This window comes from Saccopteryx leptura, chromosome 13 (assembly GCF_036850995.1).
Source record: "Saccopteryx leptura isolate mSacLep1 chromosome 13, mSacLep1_pri_phased_curated, whole genome shotgun sequence".
Taxonomy (NCBI): domain Eukaryota; kingdom Metazoa; phylum Chordata; class Mammalia; order Chiroptera; family Emballonuridae; genus Saccopteryx; species Saccopteryx leptura.
Window position 1 is genome coordinate 10,991,725 of NC_089515.1, and position 27,602 is coordinate 11,019,326.

General features: G+C 42.0%; 1 protein-coding gene across 1 annotated transcript in view; it reads left to right on the forward strand.

The window, feature by feature from the left end:
• The first annotated feature begins 5,402 nt into the window (after window positions 1-5,402).
• Window positions 5,403-27,602, forward strand: part of CACUL1 (CDK2 associated cullin domain 1) — a 51,571-nt gene continuing 29,371 nt past the window's right edge. The window contains exons 1-3 of the mRNA XM_066355500.1: window positions 5,403-6,492; window positions 24,295-24,421; window positions 25,199-25,301. Coding sequence (XP_066211597.1) covers window positions 6,135-6,492; window positions 24,295-24,421; window positions 25,199-25,301 — 588 coding nt within the window. The 5' untranslated portion in view covers window positions 5,403-6,134. The remainder of the gene's footprint in view (window positions 6,493-24,294; window positions 24,422-25,198; window positions 25,302-27,602) is intronic.

Sequence of the window (27,602 nt, forward strand, 5' to 3'; positions counted from 1 at the left end):
AATGATCTCTATGTCTGAATGCTGTCTATCACAATCTTCTCTGATTCGATTAGTCCTTACTTGACTACTTAGAAGAGGCATGTACAGGTTTTTGGATTTTTTCCATGTGATTTTTCTTCCCTTCTTCCCTCTTCCTGCTCTCTTCTGAGCTGTTTCACTTCACTAGGAATCAGGTGAGATAGGAGAGGTGAAAAGAATTATGTGGGATAGTGTAGGAGAGATGAAAAAATGTAAACATGGCAATGATAAACTTGGCTTTTCTGAAGGAAAAATGTTGCTATGGCACAGGCAGTGTTTTAAGAGATGAAAGAAAAAAGGACTGTTGATGTGAAATAAGATTTAAGGGAGATTTAAGTTAGTCATATGTTTATCCATTTAAAAATATTGAACAATTGCAATGAAGTGTTCTCTGGGAAAGATGACATTATGGTATTTAAAGCCACACAAAGACTAATTCTTAATGACAATGTCTTTGTGCCCATACTCCCACCCTAAATTTTAACTATTTTTAGAAAATTATCCACCATTTATATATATATAAAATATATATATTATTTATATAATATATAATATATATATAAACACAAGTTATGGCTTCCTTGTTTCTAAGTCAGTACAGTACTGTATAAGTACTGTATAAGTTTGTATAACATATTGGATAGAGAGGCATTTCTGAAGGGGAGGGAGTGGAGATACTGGGTAAGGCTATTTAATAGATAGGCTCCAATGGATTAGGTACTTGGGTTTTGTTTTGTTTTTTAGAGTTTATTTATTCATTTTAGAGAGAGGAGAGAGAGAGAGAGAGAGAGAGAGAGAGAGAGAGAAAGAAAGAGAAGGGGGGAGAGAGGAGCAGGAAGCATCAACTCCCATACGTGCCTTGACAGGCAGCCCAGTGTTTTGAACTGGCGACCTCAGTGTACCAGGTTGATGCTTTATCCACTGCGCCACCACAGGTCAGGCATGCTTGGACTTTTCTAATGGGCACTGTTGCCTATCCCGCATTCTTTTAAACTTCCCAACCTGTCCCCCAATGTTTGTTCTTATATCTTCCCTTCTCAGCCGATTACGTAAGGAAAAGCCAGTCCTATTCTGAATTCCAGGGGTAGGGCTTATTGGAATAAATCCAAACTCTTTCCAGTAAATGGCTCTGGAATGAAGGTCTAAATATTGGTTCAGGAATGGGCCAATGAGACACGGGGAGGAAGTTTACTGAGAGCTTTTGGGAAAGAACCTGCTTGCTCCTAACAGAGAGCTACCAGAAGTCATGGGCCCTCTTCATGTTGACATTGGTGTCTGTGTCCACGAGGCCTGGGGCCACTGAGAACAGGGCTGGAGCCCTGGCAGAGCTGCCCTCACCCCTTTGCCCTTCCTAGACCTTATTAGTGAGCCAATGAATAGCCTTGGTTTCAAAGGAATTTCTACTTGAGATTTCCGTTTCTAGAAGCCAAAACAAACATTTTAACATATAGAATTCCAATTTATACTTCCTTACTGTTGTTTGTACTTATTTTTAATTATAAGGCTTGGAATATTTTTCTGATTATAAAACTAATACGTGCTCATTGTAGAGAACATGGAAAACATTGAAAGATACCAAGAACCATTAAATATACTCACAACCCCTAGAAACCTGCTATTAAAATGTTTTGAATTAGTCTTTTCTTTACATACACAAACTTACATATATATATTTATTTATCCTGCTTTAGAGAAACTGACAGCCTAGTGGAAAATAGGAAACAACCTCAAGAAGCCAAACATTAATATCAGTGACTGTGGACAGTTGTAGTAATTACTAACCTTTTTTATAACTGTCCAGTGTGGCTGAGTCAATGACTGCTGGTCATGTTACTCTCCATCTCTATGTACCAGAACAAATCATTGAAGATTTTAAATAATAACTATTAAAATATATTGTTTTTAATTACAACATAATAAAGTCCCATAATGTCCGTAAAATTAACTAGTTATCAATATGTCCACTTGGTTTCCCTTAAGTAGGTGGGAAATTTTTCTTTTCTTTTTTTTAGGGGGGGGTGTTTCTCCTTATTTATGGCAAATTGCACCCTGTCACCCACTGCTTTGGCCCCATCATCATTGGATTTTTCTGTTGTGGGGTAGGAAGGAACTTGCCTCTATTTTTCAATGGTCTTTCAGCTGATCTAATAATGAATATACACAAGGCAGATTAATAAGAGACAATGACCAAATTATACATGCATGCGTGGGAGGGTCAGAGACACCACAGACACCAGAGATTCAGGGACAGGAAGTTAAAATGAGGTACATGGCATTCTGAGCTAAGGCCTTGTGGCTTCAGAGGGGAGGAAGGTCATACACAGAAATGATAAGAAGGGCAGATGTTTAGTAATTAGTAATTTGCTTTGCCCTACAGATAGGTCATAGAAAATTATTTCTGATTAATAACTCTTATTAGGGGCAAGGCCCCTAATTCAAATTCTTCTAAGTAGTTAAGGTGGGGATGGGGTGGGCGGCAGGAGCTTCTCCTGGGCCTGCAGGGTCTCAGTTGATTTAGCTCAAAATAATCCACATTATCACAAAGGCACATCTTAGGGTGACTTGTTCTGCACCCCAACACCATAACGGTGTATGTAACCAATTAGAGCAAAAATGAATAGGTCCTGGCTGGTTGGCTCAGCAGTAGAGTGTTGGCCTGGCATGTTGAACTCCCAGGTTCAATTCCTGGCTAGGGCACACAGAAGCGCCCATCTGCTTCTCCACCCTTACCTCTCTCCTTTCTCTCTGTCTCTCCCTTCCCCTCTTTTCCCCTTGGCCTAGCAGCCAAGGCTCCATGGGAGCAAAGTTGGTCCTGGATGCTGAGGACTGCTCCATGGCCACCACCTCAGGCACTAGAATGGCTCCCATCCCAACGGAGCAATGCCTCAGATAGGCAGAGCATCGCCCCCTGGTGGGCATGCCGGGTGGATCCTGGTTGGGCGCATGCGGGAGTCTGTCTGACTGCCTCCCTGCTTCTAACTTCGGAAAAATTAAAAAAAAATTGAATGTCTTATATTGATCATTTTGGCAGTATACAAGTGAAAGGTGCAGCATTCACCAATATACTGAGTTAAAATCCCTGGAGTAGGACCTTGCTAGAATTAAAGTTATATTTCATTAAAGTACCATTCCCTTCAGTTCTAAACATTTTCTAATTTCCATTATGACTTTCTGACCCATGAGTTGATTGAAAGAGTAGAAATATGGGAGTTTACTGGCTGTCTTTTGATCATTGATTTCTAACTTAACTACATAGTGGTCAGAGAATGTGGTTGCTATGATACCAATCCTTTGACATGTAGAGAGACTTGCTTTATGACCAGTATGTTCAATTTTTGTAAACGTTTACCATATACTTGAAAAGAATGTATATATCTGCAGTTATTGAGTGTAGTGTTCTGTATGTATTCATCAAATCAAGCTTGACAATTGTGTTGTTATTCAAATCTTCTAAGTCCCTAAAGATTTTGTTCCCTTGATCTGTGTATTAGTTTTCTGTGGCTGCTGTAACAAATTACCACAAAAGGGTGGCTTTGAGCAACAGAAATGTATTCTTTGACGATTCTGAAAGCTAGAATCAAGCTATCAGCAGGGTTGCATTCTCTCTGGAATCTCTAGGGAAGAATCCAGTCTTTGTTTCACCTAGCTTTTATGCTGGCTGTCAGTATTTGGGGGTGTCACTCCAGTCTCTGCCTCTGTGGTCACATTATCTTTTCCTCTTCTTTGTCTCCTCTTCTGTCTCAGATCTCCCCCTGCTTTCCTCTTATGCAGACACTTGTCATTGTATTTATGATCCACCTGGATAATCCAGAGTGATTTTCTCAAGATCTTTAATTACATCTGCAAAGATCCTGTTTCCATATAGAGTTAACATTCACAGGTTCCCGGGATTAGCACATGAATATATCTTATGAGGGGTTACTATTAACCCATTGCAATCTGCTAGAGAGCTGTGTGAAGATCATCTGCTTTGATGGCAGATTTCTCTCTCTTTTAGTACTTGCCAATTTTCGCTTTAATGATTTTTTTTTTACATTTTTCTGAAGTGAGAAGCGGGGAGGCAGAGTGACAGACTCCTGGATGCGCCCAACTGGAATCCACCTGGCAAGCCCACTAGGGAGCGATGCTCTGCTCATTTGGGGTGTTGTTCCTTAGCAACCAGAGCCATTTTAGTGCCTGAGGCGGAGGCCATAGAGCCGTCCTCAGCGCCCGGGCCAACTTTGCTCCAATGGAGCCTTGGCTCGGGAGGGGAACATAGAGATAAGAGAGAAAGGAGAGAGGGAAGGGTGGAGAGGCAGGTGGGTGCTTCTCCTGTGTGCCCTGGCCAGGAATCAAACCCAGGACTTCCCACATGCCAGGCAGATGCTCTACCACTGAGCAACTGGCCAGGTCGCTTTATGTATTTTGTGATCATGTTATTAAACACATGTATAACTTTTATCTTCCTTGAGTATTGAGTCTTTTATTATGTAAAGACCTCTCTTTATCTCTGGTCATACATACCCATCTACCTACTTAGAATGTTTATTGATGACACACTCAGTTGTTCGTCTGAAAGACTAATTCTTCCTTCTATTCTTTGTGTTGTTATTTTTGCGGGGCATAGAATTAATTGTACATTCCCCCCCTCAGCATTTCACTCAATTGTCTTTTACTTAAAAATTTCCCCCTTATTTTTTATTCCCAAAACGTCCAGGACTAGAGAATTAAAAATGTACTGATTCAAAATATATGTCTTTAATTAAGGGAGCATTGTCTGAAATCATTCTGTTATTGGTAAAACAGTTCCATTGGGTATAGTGCAGAATATACTGGGAAAATATATGAAAGTAATAGAAACAACTGTGGATGTTGTAGTTCATCAGAGCTTCTTGGCTGAAGTGATTCTTCACTTCATGCTAATTACATATTTGTGGAAATAAAGATTCATTATCTGCTAGCTTAAATGTAATTAAGAGGTTTTCTTAGACACTCCTTAGCACCAGTAGCTATCAATAGAACGAGCTCCACAATTATAATATATAATCTGCTATTACTGTTATTTGCTACAATTTGAGAATACAAAGGAATGAAAAAAATTATTATAGTTCCATAATCATTTTTCTTTGACCCTCAAGACTCTTACAAACTCAAACTTGTAGTCAGATTTGTGAAACAGAGCACGAAGCTTGAGATTTTAAGTTGAAATTTTCTGGCCTCAGGGTATGGAGAAGGAGGAACTTAAAAATCCATGACTATTTCAAACACATTAATTTTTTTAAGCCATCCTGCCAAGTGTCAGTTTTTATTCTCGGTTCTGAGTTGTGTGGGCTAAGGCCCGCGGGCGGTCCCACAAAGGGCTGTCCCATAAAGGGCTGTCCAAGGCGGCTCCACACGTTTTCAATGTGCGACTTGGGGACTTTGTGGCTCCAAGGCTTGGACCTCAAGCCGAGACCGGGCTGCGAGACCCTCTGCGGCGAGGAGGCCACAGAACCCGGGTGAGCGCAAGAGAAACACCGCCAAACGGGTAGCAGGTGCCATAAGACCCCGGGTCGGGGGTCTGCGTCCAGCTTTAGAGGCCGGTTAGGCTCCCGGTAGTCCTGGCAACCACAGTGCGACTGCGCGTGCGCGGCCGAACCCCCTTATTACGCCAGGCCGGGCCGGGGGCGGGGCCGACGCGTGCTCCCGGGACCGTCGCCCTCAGTTGTCCGGGCAGGGCCAGCCGAGGCGGGGCGAACCTCTGCCCTGTTCCGTGAGGGTGAGTGCAGCTCCCGCCCCTTTTCGTTTTCCCTTGTCGCAGCTCGTTCCTCGCACCACGTGCTCTTCGGGCCGCTCCCCCAGCTGCCCTTTCCAACTGCCTGTAGGTAGCTGCTGTGAAATGTCGTGAGGGGCGTTGCCTCTTTACGGTCGCCTCTCCCCGACGGCAGACTGGAGCGCCCACCGCCGCCAGCTCTGCCTGCGAGAGTCCGCCCGGCGGAGGGGGAGACCCGGCGCCCCGCTGCCCGCCCCGCCCTGCCGCGCCCGGCCCGGCCCGGCCCCCGGCGATGTGACCTCGAGGAGGCCGCGGCGCCCCCTGGCCCCTGGTTGAGACAGGCGGCAGGTGCCTGCGAGGCGGGCGGGTGCTGGGGGCCAGCAGGATGGAGGAAAGCATGGAGGAGGAGGAGGGGGGCACCTACGAGGCGATGATGGATGACCAGAACCACAACAACTGGGAGGCTGCCGTGGACGGCTTCCGGCAGCCGCCGCCGCCCCCCTCGTCGATCCCGGCCCCTGTCCGGGAGCCTCCGGGGGGGCAGCTGCTGGCCGTGCCTGCGGTCTCGGTGGACAGGAAGGGCCCCAAGGAGGGGCTCCAGCTGGGGCCGCCGGCGGCGGCGGAGGCCAATGGGGTGATCATGATGTTGAAGAGCTGCGACGCGGCCGCCGCCGTGGCCAAGGCGGTCCCCGCCCCCACCCCCAGCTCCACCATCAACATCAACACCTCCACCTCCAAGTTCTGTGAGTCCGGCCTCTCCCCGGCAGCCTCGGCCTTCCTCTTCCCCACCCGGACTCCGAGCCCACCCCTCTCGGAGCCCCGCTTCCTTTGTTTAAGGCCCGGGTCCCCCCTCCGCTCCGCTCCGCTCCGCTCCCTCCCGTCCCCGCCTCCCTTCCCCCGTTTGGTGGCGGCGGCCAGCGCCGCGGCGGCCCTGGCTTCTTGTATTACCTGGCCGGGAGAAAGCCGCCTGGTGCGCGCACAGCCGCAAGTTCTGCGGAGGCGATCCTTATCACAGATGGGTGTCCCTCATTGGGACGCTCTTTTCTTCTCGGTAGCCCCCTTCCTCCTTAAAGTTGCACCCTCAAACGTGAGAGGAAAATGAGGCAGTCTGAGTTTGCATTAGGGAGAGGCCTTCAGTCTTTCCTTCTTGCAGCCGGGGAGAGAAAAATCTGGCAACTTCTGTGCTTGCGCTTTCAGCCAGTCTGCCTTAATCGGGAATCAGAAAGTTGACCTACATCGACACCCGTTCTCTCTCTTCTCCAGTGTGCACCTTCTGTCTGCACCCTAAGAGGAAAATATATGAGTTGCTTCTCGAGTAAACTAATGCAGTGGGAGCTGTGACGACATCCGTTTTGAAGTTAATCTATAAAATTATTTTCAAAGCCTACACTGATGCGAACAAGCCATTCAGCATGTGTCCAAATCCAAAATTCTGTTGCGTGTTGAACTTGTACTGATTTGCCTTAACGCTCAACTGCAGGCAGAAAAACCTAAAACCAAAATCTGCCTTGCATTCCTAAACTGCCCCCAGCCAGGATGTATGCTTTCATAGCTAGGGAAAAAAGTGCGCTTTTGCTTTGAGTGGATTTTTTGGGGGGAGGGGGGTGCAAATTTACCGTTACAGCCAGAATTTTTTGTCCTATTAATAACTGCAAGTTTTGAATGGCATCTGGTAAAGCAACTGGGAGATGTCATTTCTAGTTACTAATTCTATCAAACCGCACCACTAATTGTCCAATTATCATTGCAGAAAAATGTTTGTCTTGCTTCAGATAGATAGTCACAGCCTTATACATTTGTGTGTGAGTGTGGGATCAGCACATAACTAATTTACCTTCAAGATGCTGCTTTAATTAGACATTCACAAGTAGGTATGGTTGATAAGATTTGTATTTGATTCTTTCCTGTGTCATGCATACATGCAAATAATATTTATATTGTATAGTTTTTGTGTTGAAGTCTGTGTGGTAAAAGCAGACCTTGGACAGAGTGGCAGGTGACTTACTTAAATGCTGCAGGAAGCTTGCTTTAGTGCCTAAACAGAGTTCATATGAAGAGTTAAAAAAAAACATAAAAGAGCAGAAATCTGTGAAGTTATAACAAAATTTGCCAAATTCTTTGAAGATTAATAAGCTAGACCTCTTTCTAATAAGATAAAGGAAAGAAGATGCAAATAAAATAAGTGAAAAATGGGAAATAATTATAAACATGAGATTAAAAAATAATTTTATGAATTTCTATAGGTTAATAAATTTGGAAGCCTAGCCCTAGATGGAATGTATAAATTCTTAGTCCTGGGTAGCTCAGCTGGTTAGAGTGTCATCCCCATATGGCAAGGTTGTGGGTTCGATCCCCAGTCAGGGCGCATACAAGAACCAATCAATGAATGCATAAATAAGTGGAACAACAAATCAATGTTTCTCTCTCTCTCTCTAAAATCAATCAAATCAAAAAGAAATGTAAAAATTCTTTAAAAACTATAAACTGAAAGTATCAGAAGAAAAAGATAGCTTGAACTGCCTCATAAATATTTAAGAAACTGAAATAGTAGTTAAAGGTATCTCCTTTCAAAAACTCTGGACCCAGATACTCTTATAAGTGAGTTGCATTGAACTTTTAGATAACACAATTCCTTTTTACTAGTTCTGGGAAATGAGAAGAAGAAAAAAGAGATGTCAAGCTCATTTTAGGAGATTAGTGAGATCTTGATTCTAAAACTAGATAAGGATAATATGAGAAAAGTATAACTCTTATTTTATTTATTAGCACAGATGGGAAAATCGTACATAGTGTACAAGCTCATCATATCTAACCATGTTTTGAAAGAATTCTGATCCGTAGAATTTGTTTTAGGAATGTAAGCATGGTTTAACATTTATTTATCTATTAATGTAATTTATCTCATTGATAGGCTAAAGGAGGAAAACCATAATTATCTTGGTACCATAAAATTATTTAATAAGATCCAGCTCAAAATATAAGATAACTATATAAAAGTTATTACCAGAAACCTACAACAATAATATTTAATGGAGAAATTTTAAGTACTTCAAGATTGGTAATAAGCTAAGGGTATCCCCATCACTATTACTATTTAATATGATAAGAAAGTTCCTGGCTAAGGCTGTAAAGGGAAATAGTAAGTATAAGGATAGGGAGGGAAACAATAAAACTCATTGTTTGCAGATAATACCACTTACCTAGAAAAACCATTAGAATCAAGAGAGAAACTATTAGGATTAGATCTAGTAAGAGTTTAGCAGGGTTGCTGGATTAAAGATCACCTACAGAAGTCAATAATAGCATTTACTACACTAGCAATAATCAACTAGTAACCAAACTAAATATTGTATAAAATAATAGAAACAAAACTATAAAGTCTCTAGAAGTTAACTCAAGAATACATAAAACTTTTAAAGGGGAAAACTTTACAACTTTAATAGGAAACTAGAAGAGGACCTAAATAAATGGAAAAACTTTTTTATGTTCTTGGGATAAGATTACTTACAAGAACAGGCCCTGGTGGAATAGCTGGATTGGTTGGGGCATCGTCCTGATGCGCTACTGGGGTTGCTGGTTTGATCCCTAGTCAGGGAACATGTAGGGGTCAACCAGTGAATCCATGGATGGGTAGAACAGCAAATAGTTGTTTCTTTTCTTTCTCCCTTCCTCTCTAAATCAATAAATTAAAAAATGTTTTAAAAGAATGTCAGTTTTCTCCATTTTAATCTATAAATTTAATAAGTGCTATCAAAATTCCTTTTGGTTTGTCTGACAAACTCAATCATCTAAATTTAAGATATATATGTCAGGCAGGATAATGCTTGTGAAAAGCTAAACCAGTCTTAAAGATCGGCTTTAACAGGGCTTGCCTTATTGGAAGTTAAAATACTGTTTCAAGGATATAAAACTAGTGTAAGTGCAAGAATAAAAAAAATAGATGGGAGGGGGACAAATTAGAGAGCTGAGACTTACCTGTATATGTTTAGAACTTTAAGGTGGCATCATAAATCACTGGAGAGGCCCTGGCTGATTGGCTCAATGGATGGAGCCTCATCCCAGCCTGTGGACATCCCGGGTTCGATTCCTGATCAGGGCACACAGAAGCGACCATCTGCTTCTCTTCCCCTCCCTCTCCCTCCTGCTTCTCTTCCCCTCCCTCTCCTTCTCGCAGCTAGAGGTTAGATTGGTTCAAGTGTCAGCCCTGGGCACTGAGGATAGCTTGGTTGAATCAAGCATCGGCCCCAGGCAGGGATTGTTAAATGAATCATGGGGAATCTGTCTCACTATCTCTCTTCCTCTCACTTAAAAAAATAAAAAAATCAGGGAAGGAGAAGAGAGTAGTGTTGTTAGGGAGAATGGCTCTCTGTGTGAAGAATAAACTAGCCTAAAACTGTAACATAGGATGGACTTGGGATAAAGGAAAGATCTAAATGTGGAAGGAAAAACTGAAAAATTAATAAAAGACAATGCTAAAGGAGATCTTCACCTCAGGACAGAGAAAGACTTCTCAAACTTTTACAAACTTTTAAAACTGAAAAAATAATGACTTTGATTATATAAAAGTTAAGGATTTCCATTCAGCAAAAGGCAAATGAATGAGAACATACTTTAGAAGTGCCTAAAATTTATAAGGGAATCAATAAAAAGAGGACAGTGATGTCTGTGGAAGAATGGGCAAATGATAGTAATACATAGATTACAGAATAGGACATCCTAACCAGCATAGGAAGACATTTGAAATTACTAAATAATCAGATATGTAAATTAAAACTAATGCAACATCTTTTTTGAACCTATTAGGTTGGCGATAATGAGAAAGCTGCATAGTACGAAGTGTGCGTGGGATGTGGGGATGGAGTTGCTGGGCGGAGTCCCCCTGGAGTGGACCTGTGAAGTGCTGAGATGGCCACAGTAGTATGGACCAATAATGAAAGCTAGTCGGAGTACTGGTGTAGCCTTGAGCTATGACCGTGAGTGGACTTTCCCACTGCTACGTGCAAACAGCTCTGGTGGTTTGTTCTGGAATAGATAAAAAAAAGCATTTGTTAGCTTGACGGGTACATACTAAGGTGTTGGATATACTGTGTTGATTTGTCCCTGTAAAAAGGCCATATCTGGAACAGCAACTACCATTGCAGTCTCTGCCTGATTTGATTTCCTAGAATGTGTTCTTTAAGACCTGTCTCGGCCTAACCTGTGGTGGTGCAGTGGATAAAGCGTCGACCTGGAAATGCTGAGGTCGCCGGTTCGAAACCCTGGGCTTGCCTGGTCAAGGCACATATGGGAGTTGATGCTTCCAGATCCTCCCCCCTGTCTCTCTCTCTCCTCTCTATCTCTCTCTCTCTCCTCTCTAAATTGATTAAATAAAAATTAAAAAAAAAAAAAAAAAAAAAAAAAAAAAAAAAGACCTGTCTGCTCTGCACTGGCCCAATAGGCGAGTGAGATCAGAGTGCCGCAATGATCGCTATTCCTCTATCTTTCAAGTCTTTGAAAGACAGGTTCTCTGCAGTTTCCACAGGGTGTGCTTTGAGTTTATTATTTGGGTAGGAAGGGGCACACTTAGGGCATGTACTTGGCCCTTCCTACACTGATACCCCTTAATCCATAGTTCAGGGAGCTGTTAATTGTGCATTTAGGAACTCGGAAATTACAGGCTGAGTCCATGGCTCTACTGGGCCCACTACAAGGTGGACTGAGGCCCAAACAGCGTTTATCAGTGTGACACCAAGCTGATCGGACTGGTTTGCCACAGTGACATTCTGGTCCCCAGTGGTGACTTTCAGCTCAGAGCGAGTGCCTTGCATGAGTCTATTTCCCAGATGTATTCTTCTGGATAAATAGCTGCAGATTCTGCTGGAAGAGGCCAGGTGGGAGGCTAAGGATGCTCTCGGTGCAGTTCTATAGGGCCTTTCCTCGGTGGGACCCATCCTCCCCTGCTCTGCCTCTGTCTCTGTCAACAGGCTCCATCTGTGGACTAAGGTGCCATAACCTTCCACTGTGGTCACTTCAGTCAGGCCTCTGTTAGATAGACCTAGAGTTTTTCTCTTTTTTTCTGCTGATTTCTACACACCAAGTAATTCTAGCTTAGTGTGTAGTGTCTAGTTGTTTTTGCTAAGGACATCATGGCTAGCTACCACCAGAAATCCAAGCCATTCTGATATTTAGTCTGGTCCTGCTGCCTGTTACCATAATCACGCTCATTTTACACGAGGATTGAATATTTCTACTTCTCCTTTATCACCCTGGGAATCTTATTATCCCATTGAAATGAGGAAGCCCCTTTTAATGGCAGTATTGCCTATCTTTAACTCAGAACTGCAAAGGACAGCCATTATGGCATTTTTTCAAGGATATTAATGTATTCCTCGCCAGTATACTTCTCAGTTCCTTCTCAGAGGACAGTTTAAGCGTGTGTGTGTGTGTGTGTGTGTGTGTGTGTGTGTGTCTGTGAGAGAGAGAGAGAGCAGGTTGGGCATAATAAGACCATACTGACATTCCTGCCATCCTAAATCTGGATTCACTCTTCTACTAGGGAATTTCTGGTGTCTTGACTTTTTCCCTCTCCTCTCCCTCTTCCTTCCTCCCTTCCTCCCCTTCTTCCCCTTCCTCCTCTTCCTTCCTTCCTCCTCCTTCCTTCCCTTCTTCCTCTTCTTTTTCTTCCTCCTCCTCCTCCTCCCATTTTCTTCTTTCTCCTTCCCTTTATCTCTTCTCCGTCCTCCATATTTATTAATAGAGTGTACTTATTTTGGCCATGTAGGTTGTGAATTTTGACCCAGGTGACTGTTTGATCTGGGATTTGGGCAAGCTATAAAAGAATAGCTAGGCCTACTGTGATTACTGGGTGCTGGCAGAAGCTGGGATATGCCTGGGTCAGAGAAAGAGTTTCTTATTCATGGCCCAGCAGATAGCATGAGAATCAGCAGATTTGTTTAGGTTCCCTTCCTCCCAAGTCCTCCGGGGGTGACAGAGTGTGGTCAAGATGGATGCTCCCTCAGTGGATTTATGTCGCGGCTGAAGAAGGCTGAACTTGGGGAATCCACTGCTTTTTATAGAAAGCTGTCGGCAAGCCTTCTCTTTGTCCAGGGGGAGACATGATCTCATCTTTGAAGGGTACCAGCTGTGCAGGGGCCCCCGCGTTCAGGGGCAGTTGTCTGGGCCGTGCAGCGTTGGCACACTCAACAAGACATGTAGGAGTGTAAGAGGCCCGAGCAGGACTGACTGTCTCTCCAGTAGTGACCACTACTGGTGGCTCAGTCAGGAGGTGGAACAGTTCCTTCACTGAAATATGGACTTTTTAAGCTTTGTAGTCAGTACTCCTGCCCCTAACCCCAAGTATCCATTGATTTCTGTCACTAGTTTTTCATATAAATGGAATCATACAATCTGTATTATTTCATGCTTGGCTTCTTTCCTTCACTCTGTTTTTGAGATTTGTTATTGTTTTTGCATGGATAAGTTATTACTTTTTATGGCTGATTACTGTTCTTTTTTGGGATATACCACAAATTGTTTATGTACTCATCTGTTGATAATCATTGGGGTTGTTTCCAGTTTGGGTTGTTATTAATAAAGCTGTTGTGTGCAATCATGTAGGTTTTGTGTGGACTTAGGTTTTCATATGAATACCTACAATTAGAATTGCTTGGTCATATTTTAACTATATGTTTAACTTGAGAGAAACTGCTAAACTGTTTTCCAAAGTGGCTGAACAGTTTAATTCCCACGAACAATGTGTGAGAGTTCCCGTTGCTCCACATACTAGTGGACACTTGTACTGGGAAGGCTTCACATGTAAGCCTTGTCAGTCTTTCATTTCAGCCTCTCTAGAGGTCAGTAGTGTATCTCCTTGTGGTTTTATTTTGCATTTCCTTTTTACATGTGCTGTCGGCTTTTTCAACCCTGTGCCTGTAAGATTTAAGAGATTATTTTATGGCAGTCGTGGATGCTTAAGCTAATAAATTCCTTCAAGCTTTCACCTGTTGTCAGGATCCATATTTCTCATTTCCATCATAACTGTCAGATTTTTTCTTCAAGAACTTTATTCTAGGTACTTATAGGCGATAATTTAAATAACTCCTTGCTACTGTGTGCCGTGCACTATTAGTATTATGTTATCTAATGGTAGCAATGTCATTACCTTGACATCCAACTGGATTGGAAGACCAAAAACAGCTTCCTAGCTTTTGAGAGTCTGTGTCCTGTAACTACTCTGGAACCAAATCTTTGTCACAGTTCAGTGTAAGAAACCAACGTAGGTCTCAAAGCAAGAAGAGATCTAATACTGAGTATCAGATGCTCTAGAGATTCTTGGGAAGGTTAGAGGTATAGAGGCTGCTCCCCTACAGCCTCATTCCAGAGGGCAGGTGACTGTGCCTCTCCTACATCATCCCAGCTGCCCCCATCACCCCCACGTCTGGTGACCAGACACTGGAACTTGGAGTTTGGCTGCCTCAGACTCTCACACCCCAACCTTGCTTGCTAGAACCAGCAGCAGCAGCAATAATATATCCTTTGCCTTGCTCTAGCCTTCCAAATCTCACTCATGTATCATTGGCAGAATCTAATTAGGGAAGTGTAACTGTTTAGTGTACCTCTTCATTCTATGTTAGTCAGTTTTCTATGATAGTAACCACCAAGAGCTGGCTTGTCACAAGTCATCCCATTCTGGAGAGAAGCTCTCTTCTGGGTCCTGGCATTCTCAGCAGAGACAAAGATGAGAGTGAACAGAATGGGTTTTACAGCTTCTGCCCCGATGGAGCCTATGTCGTATCTACTCATATTCCAACTGTGTTGAACAGAATAGAATGGTTCCCTCTCTGAACATGTTGGGGGATGGGGCAGATGGGATGAGGTAACAGCCAATGGATGGGTGGAGGGAGGGATCTTGCATTGATGATCCTGTGCCATGATCTCAGGACAGTCACTAACCCGGTGCATTGAAGGTTCTCTTCTGATGAACAGAACCTTCACAGTATTTTAAACTGAACTTGGTGAAATTATTCTGTTTTTTTAAAATTACTGTTAAAAATGTGTTCAAAATTGATTGTTGAACTGAATGAAATTTATTTTCGTTAAATCATAAATAAAGTTGCCCTTTACTTGGTCAGGTCCTGTCTGCCAGTTTTCAGATTGGTCAGTCATTTTACAAGTGCATCAGTTAAAGTATTCAGGTCTTAAAATATGCACTGTTTGCAGCATTGGTGGTGGTTATTCGGAATCTTCTTGCCGTCCAGATCAGTGGAATTGTGCTGCAGCAAGCATCGCTAGGATATTGATTGGCTAAATTTGGAAATCTTACCGGGATTTAGTCTTGCCATTTTTTGACATTTATTGCACAAAGTGGCATGGATGGATCTGTAAAGAGAAAGACATCAGAATGTTTATGTAAGGCCCAGTCCCAAACCCTTAGAGACAATAAATGCCGTTTTCTTCCTCTTTAAATACTGCAAGTAAAGTTAACTCTGCAAGTTGTAGACCATTATAATCACATTGTAAACTGTTAAATATTATATAAAAAAATTGTTGAGGTCCTTTTGTGATATGTCTTGGCAGAGCCAGCATGCCTTTCAGTTTTCTTCTTCTGTGGACATTTGGCTATTAATCTCTGTAGATAGAGTTGCAGAGATCTGTAATTTGTAGTTGCAGGTGTTCTGACTACGCATCTGTCTGAACGGTGTTCTTTTCAACTAACTGTACGCCAGGGACTTTAGTTTAGCCTCTGGTGATGAATGAGACTCAGTTTAGTATGGCAGATGATGGACAGATCATTAAGGTTGAGTGGTAAAGTTATGTGTGTACATGGTAGCATAGAGGAGACAGAGAAGCTGTACAAGGATGTTTGTCAGGAGAATTGAGGATGACTTGAAGAGACTTAGGCAGGCTGTGCCTAAGACCCAGAGTTGAAATTATTGTTGGAACACAGAGTGTGAGGCAGGCACATTGGGTGTGCCCCAGTTACACGTGGGTAGATAGAAAGGCCTAGAGAGTGAAGGGTGAAGGGCCTGTGTTCCCTGTTAGATGGAGGGTTTTCTTCAGTAGAAGCCACTGAGCGATGTTAGAGTCCACTTAGTGAATGCTGTCTTAGTGAGTGAATTTAGATGAGAAAGGAGAATGAATGGAGGCCTGAAGACTAGTTAGGGGGTTGTAATTATTGTGGTCTAGACAGCTGTCGGTTAAATAAGTTTGTGAATATGATATATATTTTTGCTTGCTTATAGTTTGCATTGGGGTATGAGGGACAGGCTGTAAGCAGGCAGGGTCCTTATAGCCTAAGGCTTAGTTTTAAAACTAAGCTTTTCCCCACACCCTTGACTGTTGCATGGTGGGGTGGTGCACTCTCATGAGGAATCCCATCATGCCTCAGATAGTGACTTTGTATCAGAGACTTCCTTGTTTATATATTGGATTAAAGGTTTTGATTTTTACACTATAAAATGGGGCAGAGGAGCCCATGCTGGAGCAGGGTAGAGAAAGGCCATGTGGAGGAGAGGAGAGGCAGCCAAGATGGTGGAATGCTGAGGGAGTAGCCAGTTTGTGCAGAGTTTGTGCAGAGAGGAGGAGATGGGGAACAGAGGTGAATAAGGCTGGTGAGGTAGAAACCTTTGATTCTAGGAAACTCAGATAAGTCAGTGGCTTTGGGAGCCCTGAATGGAAAGGGAAGTGTTTTCCTACTGTGTGTATTTCTCGCCTGTGGGGTGCAAGGTAGGATTAAAGCTAACTGGTCCCCCAGTTCTTGGCTCCGTTGTTTCATTACTGTCTGTCCGAATCAAATGCGAACCTGCATGGGCCAGGCAGCTGTGATGGTGGCCGTGGCAACTGGCTTTACAACAGGAGATGAAGGCTTGAACAAATACAGCATCTTAAGCAAAGTTTCGGATTTTGGAAATGTTTGGTGACTAGAGTCTATAAAATTTGGGGGTTGGGGGGGGGATAAAGAGACAAGATTTGCTGCTTTGGATGACTGGGAACTGACCTGCCTTTCACATGGATATGGGAGGTGTGTGTAGTATAGGTGGGTGTGTGCCTGTGTCTGTCTCTCTTTTTAGAGGAGCCTGTGGACCATTCTGGTAGTTTGTTGGTCAGTCTGAGCTTTCTCATTCCTGTGCCTTAGAATATTGCAAACACTGAGACAAAAATTTAATTTCACTAGATTTATTTCTCAATTTCTGAGGATTTAAGACTCAGCAAACTCTTTAGCCTTAAAACTTTGTTCTTACTAAAATACAGGCTTGTAATTTAAAAACTCAAATTGTGAAAAAGACACTTGATGAAAATCAGTGGTTCCCTCCTGCCTATTCCTGGACCTGTTACCCCGAGTCAGTCACTTTTAATGCAGTTAGCATTTCTGATATTTATCTACATATTTCAGTGTGTTAATATTGTTATTGTTTAATTTATCACTTTTATGTTACCTATTAACTTCCCATTGAAGGGAGGATTTAGTCCTTTTATATCTCTACACACATCAGCTCTTCAGTTCTCAATACCACAATCTTTGGTTCAATCAATAAACCATATTTACATTTGACTATGTAAATCTTCACTCAAGGGCTAGGAATATATCAGATGACATTTTCTTTCACAGAGAAAGAACTTTGTTGTTAGTTGCCTTGTTTATACTTGCATAATTTTCATTAAACTTACCTTAAAAACTTTGCAACACCTTTATCAGACTCACCGTGAACCTGTCCCTAGTGTTTTTACAGTGCTCAGTGAATCAGTATGTTGTTTGTGTCTGCGCGGGAAGCCGTTAGTCTTCTGTTCCTGTTTATTCCGCAGGGTCTCTACACAGTTGCTACTCAGGGACTTCCCAAATAATTACTTGATGTCTTTCTTTTTATTGGTGTATTTGTGCATGTGTGTGTGTGGTGTTTAGTTTAGAATATATCTTCTAATAGCCTCCTGAGAAAATGTGTGGATAAGAGTTTGCCTATGTAAAAAATGCTGCCTTCATACTTGATTGACAGTTCGGGTATAGAATTCTTACCCGAGAATTTTTCTTCCTTGGAACTTGTAAAGTGTTGCTTCATTGACTTTAAGCTTGCAGTATTAGAATGGAGAATTCAGGTGCCATTTCAATTTTTGTTCTTTTCTATATGACTCCCCCCCCCCCCCAACATTTCTGGGATATTTTCTTCTATTTGTCAATAGTTTGCTCCCTTTACATTTTCTCTTTTCTCTAGAATTATTATTGTAAGGTATTTTCCCCGCCGAGGAAGAAGGAAGGGCGTAGCCACGAAGTGTGGATAAGCAAAAGCTTTATTTAGTACAGCGTATCCCGCCCGACGAGGTTCTCTGGTTCCGGGGACAGAGGCCAGAGGAGTCGCATGGGGTGACCCACGTGGAGGATATTTAAAGGGTCTCTCGAGTGGTCGAGCTAATATGACGTGGTGAAATCTCACTGTCTGATAGACAGTCGCTGTTTTCCCCAGGACTCCTGGGAAGTTTCTTTTGGTGCGCATGAGTGTGGGCGGCTCTAGCCAAAGTTCCCGGGTCTGGGTTCCTCACGTGACTTTCCCCCATTGCTGACCACCTTACAATTACTAGTCAGATGTTGAATTTCCCGTTTTGATTTTCTAAGTCTATTAACTAGTTTTTGCTCTGTTCTGGGAGAGTTCCTTGATGTATTCTTTTTTCTGTTGAAGTTTTAACAGTGACTAGTTTTTAATTTTAAGAGCATTTGGATTGCTTTTTCATGGCAGTGCTTTTAATTTTTATCTTACCTCTCTGAGGATAGTAATTATAGAGTTTTTTTAAAAAGTTTTCTTTTAGTTTCTTATCTTTTTTTAATCTTACCAATTTTTGTTTGTTTTGATCTCTCATGTCTGAGACTTTGCAAATCTTGGTATCTTGAGCTCTATTCATGTTTTAAAAAGGCTAATTAGTAGTTACTTCTGTGTTTGCAAGGGGCCTTTCCAAGTGTAATTGTGGGCTTCTCTTCAGGCTAATTGGATGCAGAGCTGCTAGTTTGTGGAGGAAGCTCCAGATATTAGTTTATGAATGTCTTTTCTCTGGGACTGTTCCATTTCCTAGGGAAGGATCTTCCATTCCAATGGAGAATGGTGGGGTGGGTAGGTGGGGCACGAAAAAAGTACATTTCTTCTGGCTGCTGGCTTTCTAGAATTAAAGAGAAGAGCATGGTTAGATTTTTTTGTGCATTTTTGATGTTGACTGTTGACTTTTACTTAAAATCCACCAGCCCTGTGCTTTACATGCACACGTATGCCCTCCTACACCCATTGTGAACCTGTGTCTTGTATCCTATGCTTTTATTTTGGTTTTGCACAGAACAGCACTTCTTTCTTCTCCTGGATCAGTCTTCACCTCCCACCCCACCACCTCTCTCCCTTCAGTCCACACTCATTGTATCCTGTCCTCAAATCCTGAGCTTCTCAAAGGCCTGCGGGGCATGGATTGGCACACTTACTGAGGTTTCCACTTGAGCACACACGGCCTTCTGCTGCTACTTCTGAGTTCAACTTTCCTGGTCTAACGCAGTAAAAAGATTAACTTGTTTTTAAACAATCTTGCAGGAAATCACAGAATTTTAGAAGCATGCAACACGTGCTGTTAACGTGGTTTACAACTGTGTAGTCTCTATTTGTATATTGTGAAATTTTGGATTAGTTGGAGCCGTACTGGATGTCTTATCTTGATTGCAGTTGAACCTTTCATATATGTAGTATTGTAATGTGTTAGTTTTAGAAACTGTGTCACAGGCTCAAATGTGGCATTTTAATTGTGGAATAATGGTTGTGCAGTAACTATTTTAAAGAATGTAAGTTTCACTATTGTGGGTGGGCTACTGCAGCCGCTGTTCAGTTTTTTAAGCTAGTGGTGATGAAGGAAGTTTCTACTATTTTGTTACATTTCCTCAAATTGAGAAATGTATGGATTTCTAACCAGTAAGACACTTAATGCATGCAATTTTTAAAAAGGTTTTAGCCTACTTTAGAAGCAAATAGGCTTTATTGGGACTTAATTAACAGTAGCTATCCTCTTCTACTGACTAATCAAAATACACCTGAGTAGGTGGTGCAGGTTTTTTTGGTCTCCTAATAAGGAAAAGGATAAAGTATTTGAATAAATATTTGACTGACTTTTTCTTTAAAAACAACAACTGGGCAGTTCTCTTAGAAGCAAGGAAGTAGATATTTCTGTCTCCTTTGCCAGAGGCAGTCCCTGGGTTACAATGGGAGAGGTTCTGGAGGTTTGCTCTTAGGTTGAATTTGTATGTATATAAGTTGGAACAGGTACATTTACCTATTAAATGCAATTTAGGCAGATGTTTGTCTTAGCATAGTATTGATTTTTTACCTTTGTGTATATAAATACTTAAACATTTTCAAGCCTACAGAACCTGTCTTTCTTGTTCATAACCCGGGGACTGCCTGGTGGCAAGTTGAGAGAAATAAGTAAGGGGATTTTCTTTTTTTCTTTTTTTTTTCTTTTTTCCTTACAGAGACAGAGAGAGAGTCAGAGAGAGGGATAGACAGGGACAGACAGACAGGAACAGAGAGAGATGAGAAGCATCAATCATTAGTTTTTCGTTGCGACACCTTAGTTGTTCATTGATTGCTTTCTCATATGTGCCTTGACTGCGGGCCTTCAGCAGATCGAGTAACCGCTTGCTGGAGCCAGCGACCTTGGGTCCAAGCTGGCGAGCTTTTGCTCAAACTAGATGAGCTTGCGCTCAAGCTGGTGACCTCGGGGTCTCAAACCTGGGTCTTCCGCATCCCAGCCTGACTGTGCCACCGCCTGGTCAGGCTCTTTTTTTTTTAAGTAAAGATGCAAAACCCAAGCATTTATTATATTACACTACCTTGTTCTGATTCTGATCTTCCTCTCCCACTCTATTCTTTATTCCCAAAGCTGGACTTTTGACAATACCTATCTCTTGGCTTTGTTTTTGAGAGTCTTCAGCTTCTCTCTATCCATTCCTTGAAAGATTTCAGTCATCCTCTTCTGTTTCAGGAAGCAGAACATTCTACCAGGTGGGAATGTTTTGGACCACACAGATTTACTAGATTGGTATTGATAGATAGATGGGTCCATGGTGGCAACATGACATCATAATTTTTCTCTTATATCACATTTGCTCATCAGAGTTAAGTAGAAAACCCAGAGCTTTTTTCTCCTCCATTCAGTCAGATTATCTAGCTGTAATTAATTATATTTAATCTAAAAAGTCATTATGTTTAAGATATAATTTAGCCTGTTAAATTTGGCTTAATCATTTTCATCATAATGCCATTATAGTATTCTTAAGGAGTTTATTCTAAATGAAGGTAGTTTTTTTGGTGGGGAGAAGGGATGGAAGAGAAATAGTTTAATATTCTTTGACATGAAAACCAGAGTATTAAAAAAAAAAGTGTTGGCCCTGGCTCAGTGGTATAGCGTTGGCCCAGCATGTAGAACTCCTGGGTTTGATTCCCTGTCAGGGCACACAGGAGAAGTGAACATCTGTTTCCCCCCCCCTCCGCCCCCTTCTCCTCCCTCAGCCATGGCTCAAATGAGCAAGTTGGCCCTGGGCAGGGAGGATGGCTCCATGACCTGCCTCAGGTGCTAAAAATAGCTTGGTGGTCAAGCAACAGAGCAGTGGCCCCACACAGATGGACAGAACATCAGCTCCAGACTGGGAGAGTGGGGGCATGGCTGGGTAGATCCTGGTCAGGGCACATGTGGGAGTCTGTCTCTCTACTGTCTTGCCTCTCACTTGATTAAAAAAAAAATACCATGTGAAAGACACCTGAGGGGCACTAGCCGTCACTGTTTTGGTCATGGGATGTCATGCAGAATTTACAGCTGCAGGACTTGATGTGTTAGGTTCTTTTTCTTCCTTCATGTCTTTGACTTGGTCCTTTGCTAGTCCCACCTGCATTTGGAGGTGTAATGTTTTGAACTAATCAGTTGAGGAGCCCATGGGATTGGTATATTCTTACCTTTTTGGCACATGACATTTTCTTTCTGAGCATGTCATTTCCTTTCTTTAAGTGTCAACTTCTGGTGTGGAGCAGGTATTAGGGTGTTGTTTAGGTGGTGCACTGATTGGGATTCAGTATCCTGGAATCACATAGTGGGAAAGTGATTTCTGTTTTTGGTCTTTTATTTTTAAATTTTCTTGAATTTCCAAAAGCAGAAAGCTAGTATTCTGGAGCTGGTGTGTAGTACTTCTCAACATCTGTCAATTTCCCTTTTTCACAAGGAAACAAGTTTTAGGCTCAAAACCTTTAGCAGCAGTAGGAGCTAACTAGAATTTAATAACATTGTATTTATTTCTATATATATTTCCTTCTGTTTAATATCAAATGACACTGCTTTTCCATTTTTGGTTACTTTTTAAAAAAAGTGCAAGTAGTTATAAGTGCAAGTGGGTGATTTTAGGAAGTGCTTGTGGGGTGGAGACATGAGAAGCACAGGGAAGAAGGTAAGAGGAAGCCAGTGAAGAAATCCCCGTGGGGAGCAACGGGAGTGTAATCCCGGTGGTGAGCTCTGGGGGGCAGTGCAGTACGTGTCCCTCCCTGAGAATAGAGGGGATACTGGGGTGTTTATGCTGAATTTCTCATTAGTCATTGCCTCACGGTGTCTTCAGAACTTCCAGCCTGCCTTGCCTTTGGACTGAGCAGCTCTGGCAGCCAGGGAGGACACTGAGGCAAATAATGGTGGGTGCTGACTAGCCTTTGTGTCCACATTTTCTGCTGCTCTCGCAAACATGCTGAGCTTCTCTTGTATCCACCTCATCTTAGTAAACAGCAACCCTATCCTTCGGTGCGCAGGCCAGAAACATCGGAGCCACCATGACCCTTTTGCATCTCACATCCAGACCAGCAGCAGATCTTGTCCGCTCTTCTCATCGCTCTCACTCCCATCAGCGGGCCCAGCCTCAGCGCCTCTTGACTCAGTTTACTCTTAACACAGCCCCGCAGTGCTCCGTAGGTGAAACCTGAGTCAGAACAGGTTGCTTCTGTCCCCAGAGCCCTCCTCTTACTTAGTAAGGCCAGAGTCTTTACAACGGCCTGCGAGGCCCTCCCTGACTTGGCCTCTTTCTGTCTTGTGTGTGTGTGTGCACGCGAGCTCTCCCATGTGCAGTTCTTTCTGTTTCCAGCCTTGTATGCAGTCAGGTTATTCCTTTCTTCCCCTTCCCTTCAGTGGGCTCATGCAGCTTGTTTGTAAATTAGATTCATCACAGATTGTATTCTTTCTCTATCACTACATCCTCATTATTTTTTTTTTAATTTTCATACGGTAAATTTACTTTTATGGTGTATGGGTCTTGGTTTTGAAAAATGGATGGTGTATCCATACAAATCAGTTCATTGTTGTAAAAATTCCCCCATGTCACCCCTTTGTAGATGGACCTCCCTACCTTCTAGCCCCTGGCAAACACTGACCTGTTTACCGCCATATAATTTTGCCTTTTTTTAGTGTCACAAAAGTGAGGACCTTGTGTACCCTTCGGTCTGATCCTTTCATTTAGCACAGTGCATTAAGGATTACTGCATGCTGTTTGATCAGTTCATTCCTCATGTCCTTAAAATAAATTTATTTAAGCAACAAAAAAAGTGGATCAATTTAAAGAAAATATTGAACCTAAGTGATATAGGGGGTTTATAGAAATGAGGAGCATCTGGAACCTGAATGACGAAGGTTTGGAAATCATTCCATAATGGGATGAAAGAAGCTAGGTAAAGGCTTTGTTTACCTGGTACCTCGGGGAAGTCAGCCCCCTGCTTCCCAGTTTCTGGTAAGATAATAAAATACTGGACCGAGTAGCTGTTAGCCCCGATCTGCTGAGGTGGTGGAGGGTCACGTGACAGAAGGTGTCTTCCGTGCTTTGGGGAGTTCTTTCAAACATTAGCTTCATTTCGTTGTTGTGAGATAACTGTCCCCTTTGAATTTCAGAGTTGTTAGGACCAGGTGTTACGGAGTGCAGGAGTGAGCCTGCCAGGGGGAGTGGGGTAAGCCTTCAGTGTAAGGCTCCAGCCCACCAGCGGTCTTGCCTGTTGGGCTTGTCCACAGCGTAAGATAGCGAGAGCGTCAGCTGTGGGCGTGTCTGAGGGGGCCAGCGGTGCGACAGTCTCTGCAGATCTCTAGCAGCCGCTTTTGTTACTGGAGTAGTTGAAGTTTTTCATAGTCAGAGGCATAGGTAGATTTTCCCAGGGGTGCCCCAGAACCTTATTGTGGTTCACAGGTGGCTGTGTGTTTACATCATTGACAATGCGGCTTTGAAGGTCAGTGAATGTGGAGCTTCGCTGATAACAGAAGCTTACAGAAATAAGGAAGAGAAGCCAGAGAGATTGGCTTCTTTTTATTTTTTAAAGATGGACAGATTCATAGTAATTTGTTTTGAAATCATAACTAATGGCTACTTCAAATCCCTGACCAGGTTGCTTTTTTTAAAAACTGGAAAGGGGATAGTGATTGAGTTGTATTTAGATGATGAGTGTCAGTGTGAAATTGAAAAGGAATTTTACTGAATTGCCAGAGTTTCTGTTTGCTTTACATGTGACAACAGTAATGTTTATTTTACTTTTTACTTTCAGTAATGAATGTTATAACTATTGAAGATTATAAGAGCACATATTGGCCAAAATTGGATGGTGCCATAGATCAGCTTTTAACCCAGAGTCCTGGTGACTATATCCCCATATCCTATGAACAGATATACAGGTAAGTCAAGATCTAACATGCCTGGGTTAGAGAGGGTGTATTGATGTTCATGGCAACTTGAATTATGACAGCATGTGTGCATAACATAAGACAAGGCTCTGTAAGTTATTTATTTGTTATATACACTGTGGACTGGAAGTTTGATTTATACTTTTTGCTTCAGAATTGGTTTTCAAATCAAGACTGAGTTAGCCCCACACAACTGGACTTCTCCCCCCTCAGCCTGCCACATATAAGGCAGAGACTATGGAGGTAGCAGCAAGGGCAAGATACATAGTTTTTTAGTCTCCCAGGGAGACCCTAGCTTAATCTGTTGATGTCTATTAACTCTGGTTATTTTGTTTCCCAGTTCCTAGTAAATGGAGCAGCATATTAGTGCGGAAGAACCGGAAGAACCGGGGTGGGATGTGAGGTCAGCCCCTTCACAAGAGGAGGAAGAGACAACTGAGTTGTCGTGTGTACATGATGCACAGAGGTTACATTGCAGATATTTTTGTGAGAGAGAAGCTTTCTGCTCATTATTACTCTCTTCTTTATTTTGACATTCATTAAAATGAGAGAGATGTGGGTTTATAAGTAGCTACCATAATCAGACTCAAAATACCACCAAATGTTCAGTTATCTAGTACTGATAAAATGTGCAAGAGAGTACTCAAAAGATGATTTGTTGTCACTATATTTAGGCCTGAATTGAGTATTTGACCAGTGGCCGTGTAGCTAGGGTATGCTTTTACCTTAGGCTGATGATTAACTTGGGTTGCCTGGTTTCCCCCACAGCTGTGTGTATAAATGTGTATGCCAGCAGCACTCGGAACAGATGTACAGTGATCTGATTAAGAAGATAACTAATCACTTAGAGAGAGTCTCAAAGGAGCTGCAGGTAAAGAATGGATTATATTGCTTTTTGCTTCCTTGGGGTTTTCAGGCTGGTTGGAATTAGCCTATATAATATCTTTAGAGCCTTGCTAAATTGAGTATTATATACATTTGTAAACATTTTCTAGATGGACAGTGCCCACATCAGCTAATCTTTGTAATTGATTATTATTTTAAATTTTTTGACATAAATTGAAAAATTTTAGATTGAAAAGATTTCAGATTTTAACTAATTCATTTATTACTGTGAATATTTCTATTACTTGAAAATTTATATTTTTTCTGTTAACTCTAGTGTTTAGTGGCATTTAGAATATAAGCATGTATATGTTAATGTATTTTTTGAACTTTTAAAAAATTATCTTTGAAGAGTGGTTTGCCTACCAGTTTCTAAAATTTGGTAATATAAAAACCTGAAGTCAGCATTTTGTTGATAAACCCTCTATAGTGGAACATTATCCCGGCTGTAAAATCTGGGGCAAGTTGCAGAAAATATTCTGTCTAAGGAAGCGCTTGGCCTCTTGATCCCTACCCTGCCCCTCTCTGCCTCAGTCAGGTTTCCAGAGTGTGAAGGTCAAGTACTATTTTTATGCCAGGGCCAGATAACATTTCAGTTCTGGTGTAGAAGTAGCGTGATGTATAGAAAAGCCAGTCAGCAATAGATGTAGATGAGCAGCTCCACACCACAGCTGAGGAGTGCTCTGGCACTCTGAAATACCAGTTCCCAGCAAGTGCTGGGCGTGCTCTGGGCTTGGAGTGGTCCTCACTCACCTGTGTGCTGGAGGTCTTGGTCTGATACCCCAAACTGTTGTTGCATTAAGTAGCTTTTTATATTATTATTATTATTATTATAGCCAGAGTGTTGTTTATCATAGCCAAATGTGTACTTTTCCTGTTGTTAGTGTAAACTGTTTCCTTCATCTTTTTACCACTAAATACTAGGTCTTTGTTCATTGAACAAATATATTTAGTGCCTAGGCATTGTATATAAATTGTAGATGAAACCCAAGATCTGTGGAATATAGCTTTGAATGATTTACTTACTAATTATTCTTTTACTTTAAATAGTTTTATGTTTTCAATTACAGTTGACATACAGTAATATATTAGTTTCAGTTGTGCTCCCCAGAGATTAGGTAACTTATAGAGTGATCAGCCCAGTCAATCCAGTACCCACCTGACACCATACAGTTATTGCAGTATTATTAACTATATTCCCTCTGCTGTACTTTACATCCCCATACTGTCCTGTAATTACCAATTTGTCCTAATTAGTCCCTTCACCTCTTTCACCTGTCCCCCCAACACGCGCCTCCCATCCAGCAGAGAACATTGAAATGCTCTCTGTATCGGAATCTGTTTCTGTTCAGCTTGTTTGTTTTTAGATCTGTTTTGTCTGCTGTATTTCTTCCCCAGCTTTTTTGTTTGTTGTTTTCCATAATGAAATATCTTTTTCGTTTTTTTACTTTCATTTTGTGGGTGGCTTTCGATCTGAGTGCGTCTCTCGTAGACAGCACATATGAGGGCCTTGTTTTGTTATCTGTTCAGCCTCCATATGTCTTTTAATTGGAACATTTAAAGTAATTGTTGAGAGGTATGTATTTATTGCCATTTTATTATTCATATTTTTAAAAAATTATTTATTTATTAGAGAGAGAGAGAGAGAGAGAGAGAGAGACATACTGATTTGTTGCTCCACCCACCTTTGCATTCATTGGTTTATTCTTGTATGTGCCCAACAGGGGATTGAACTTGCAACCTTGGCTTATTGGGACAATGCTCCAACTTACTGAGCCACCCACCCAGGACTATTTATATTTTTTATCTTTTTTTTTTTTTTAATTCTTCATAAAGAAGACCCTTTAACATTGCTTGTAATAGTGGTTTGGTGGTGATGAACTCCTTTAGCTTTTCCTTGACTGGGATGTTCTTTATCTGTTTTTTGATTTTAAATGATAGCTTTGTTGGGTAGAGTAATCTTGGTTGCAAGACCTGGCTTTTCATCACTTGTATATTCATGTCAGTCCCTTCTGGCCTGCAAATTTGTTGCAAAATCAGTGGTTAGTTTTATGGGAGCTGCCTTGTAGATAACTAACTGCTTTTCTCTTGCTGCCTTTAAGATTCTTTTTGTCCTTAATCTTTGGCGTTTTAATTATGGTGTGTCTTGGTGTGGGCCTCTTTGGGTTTATCTCCTTTGGGACTCTCTGTACTTCCTGGATTTGTATGTCTATTTCCTTCACCAGGTTAGGGAAGTTTTCTGTCATTATTTTTTCACATAGGTTCTCAACTCCTTGCTCTCTCTCAT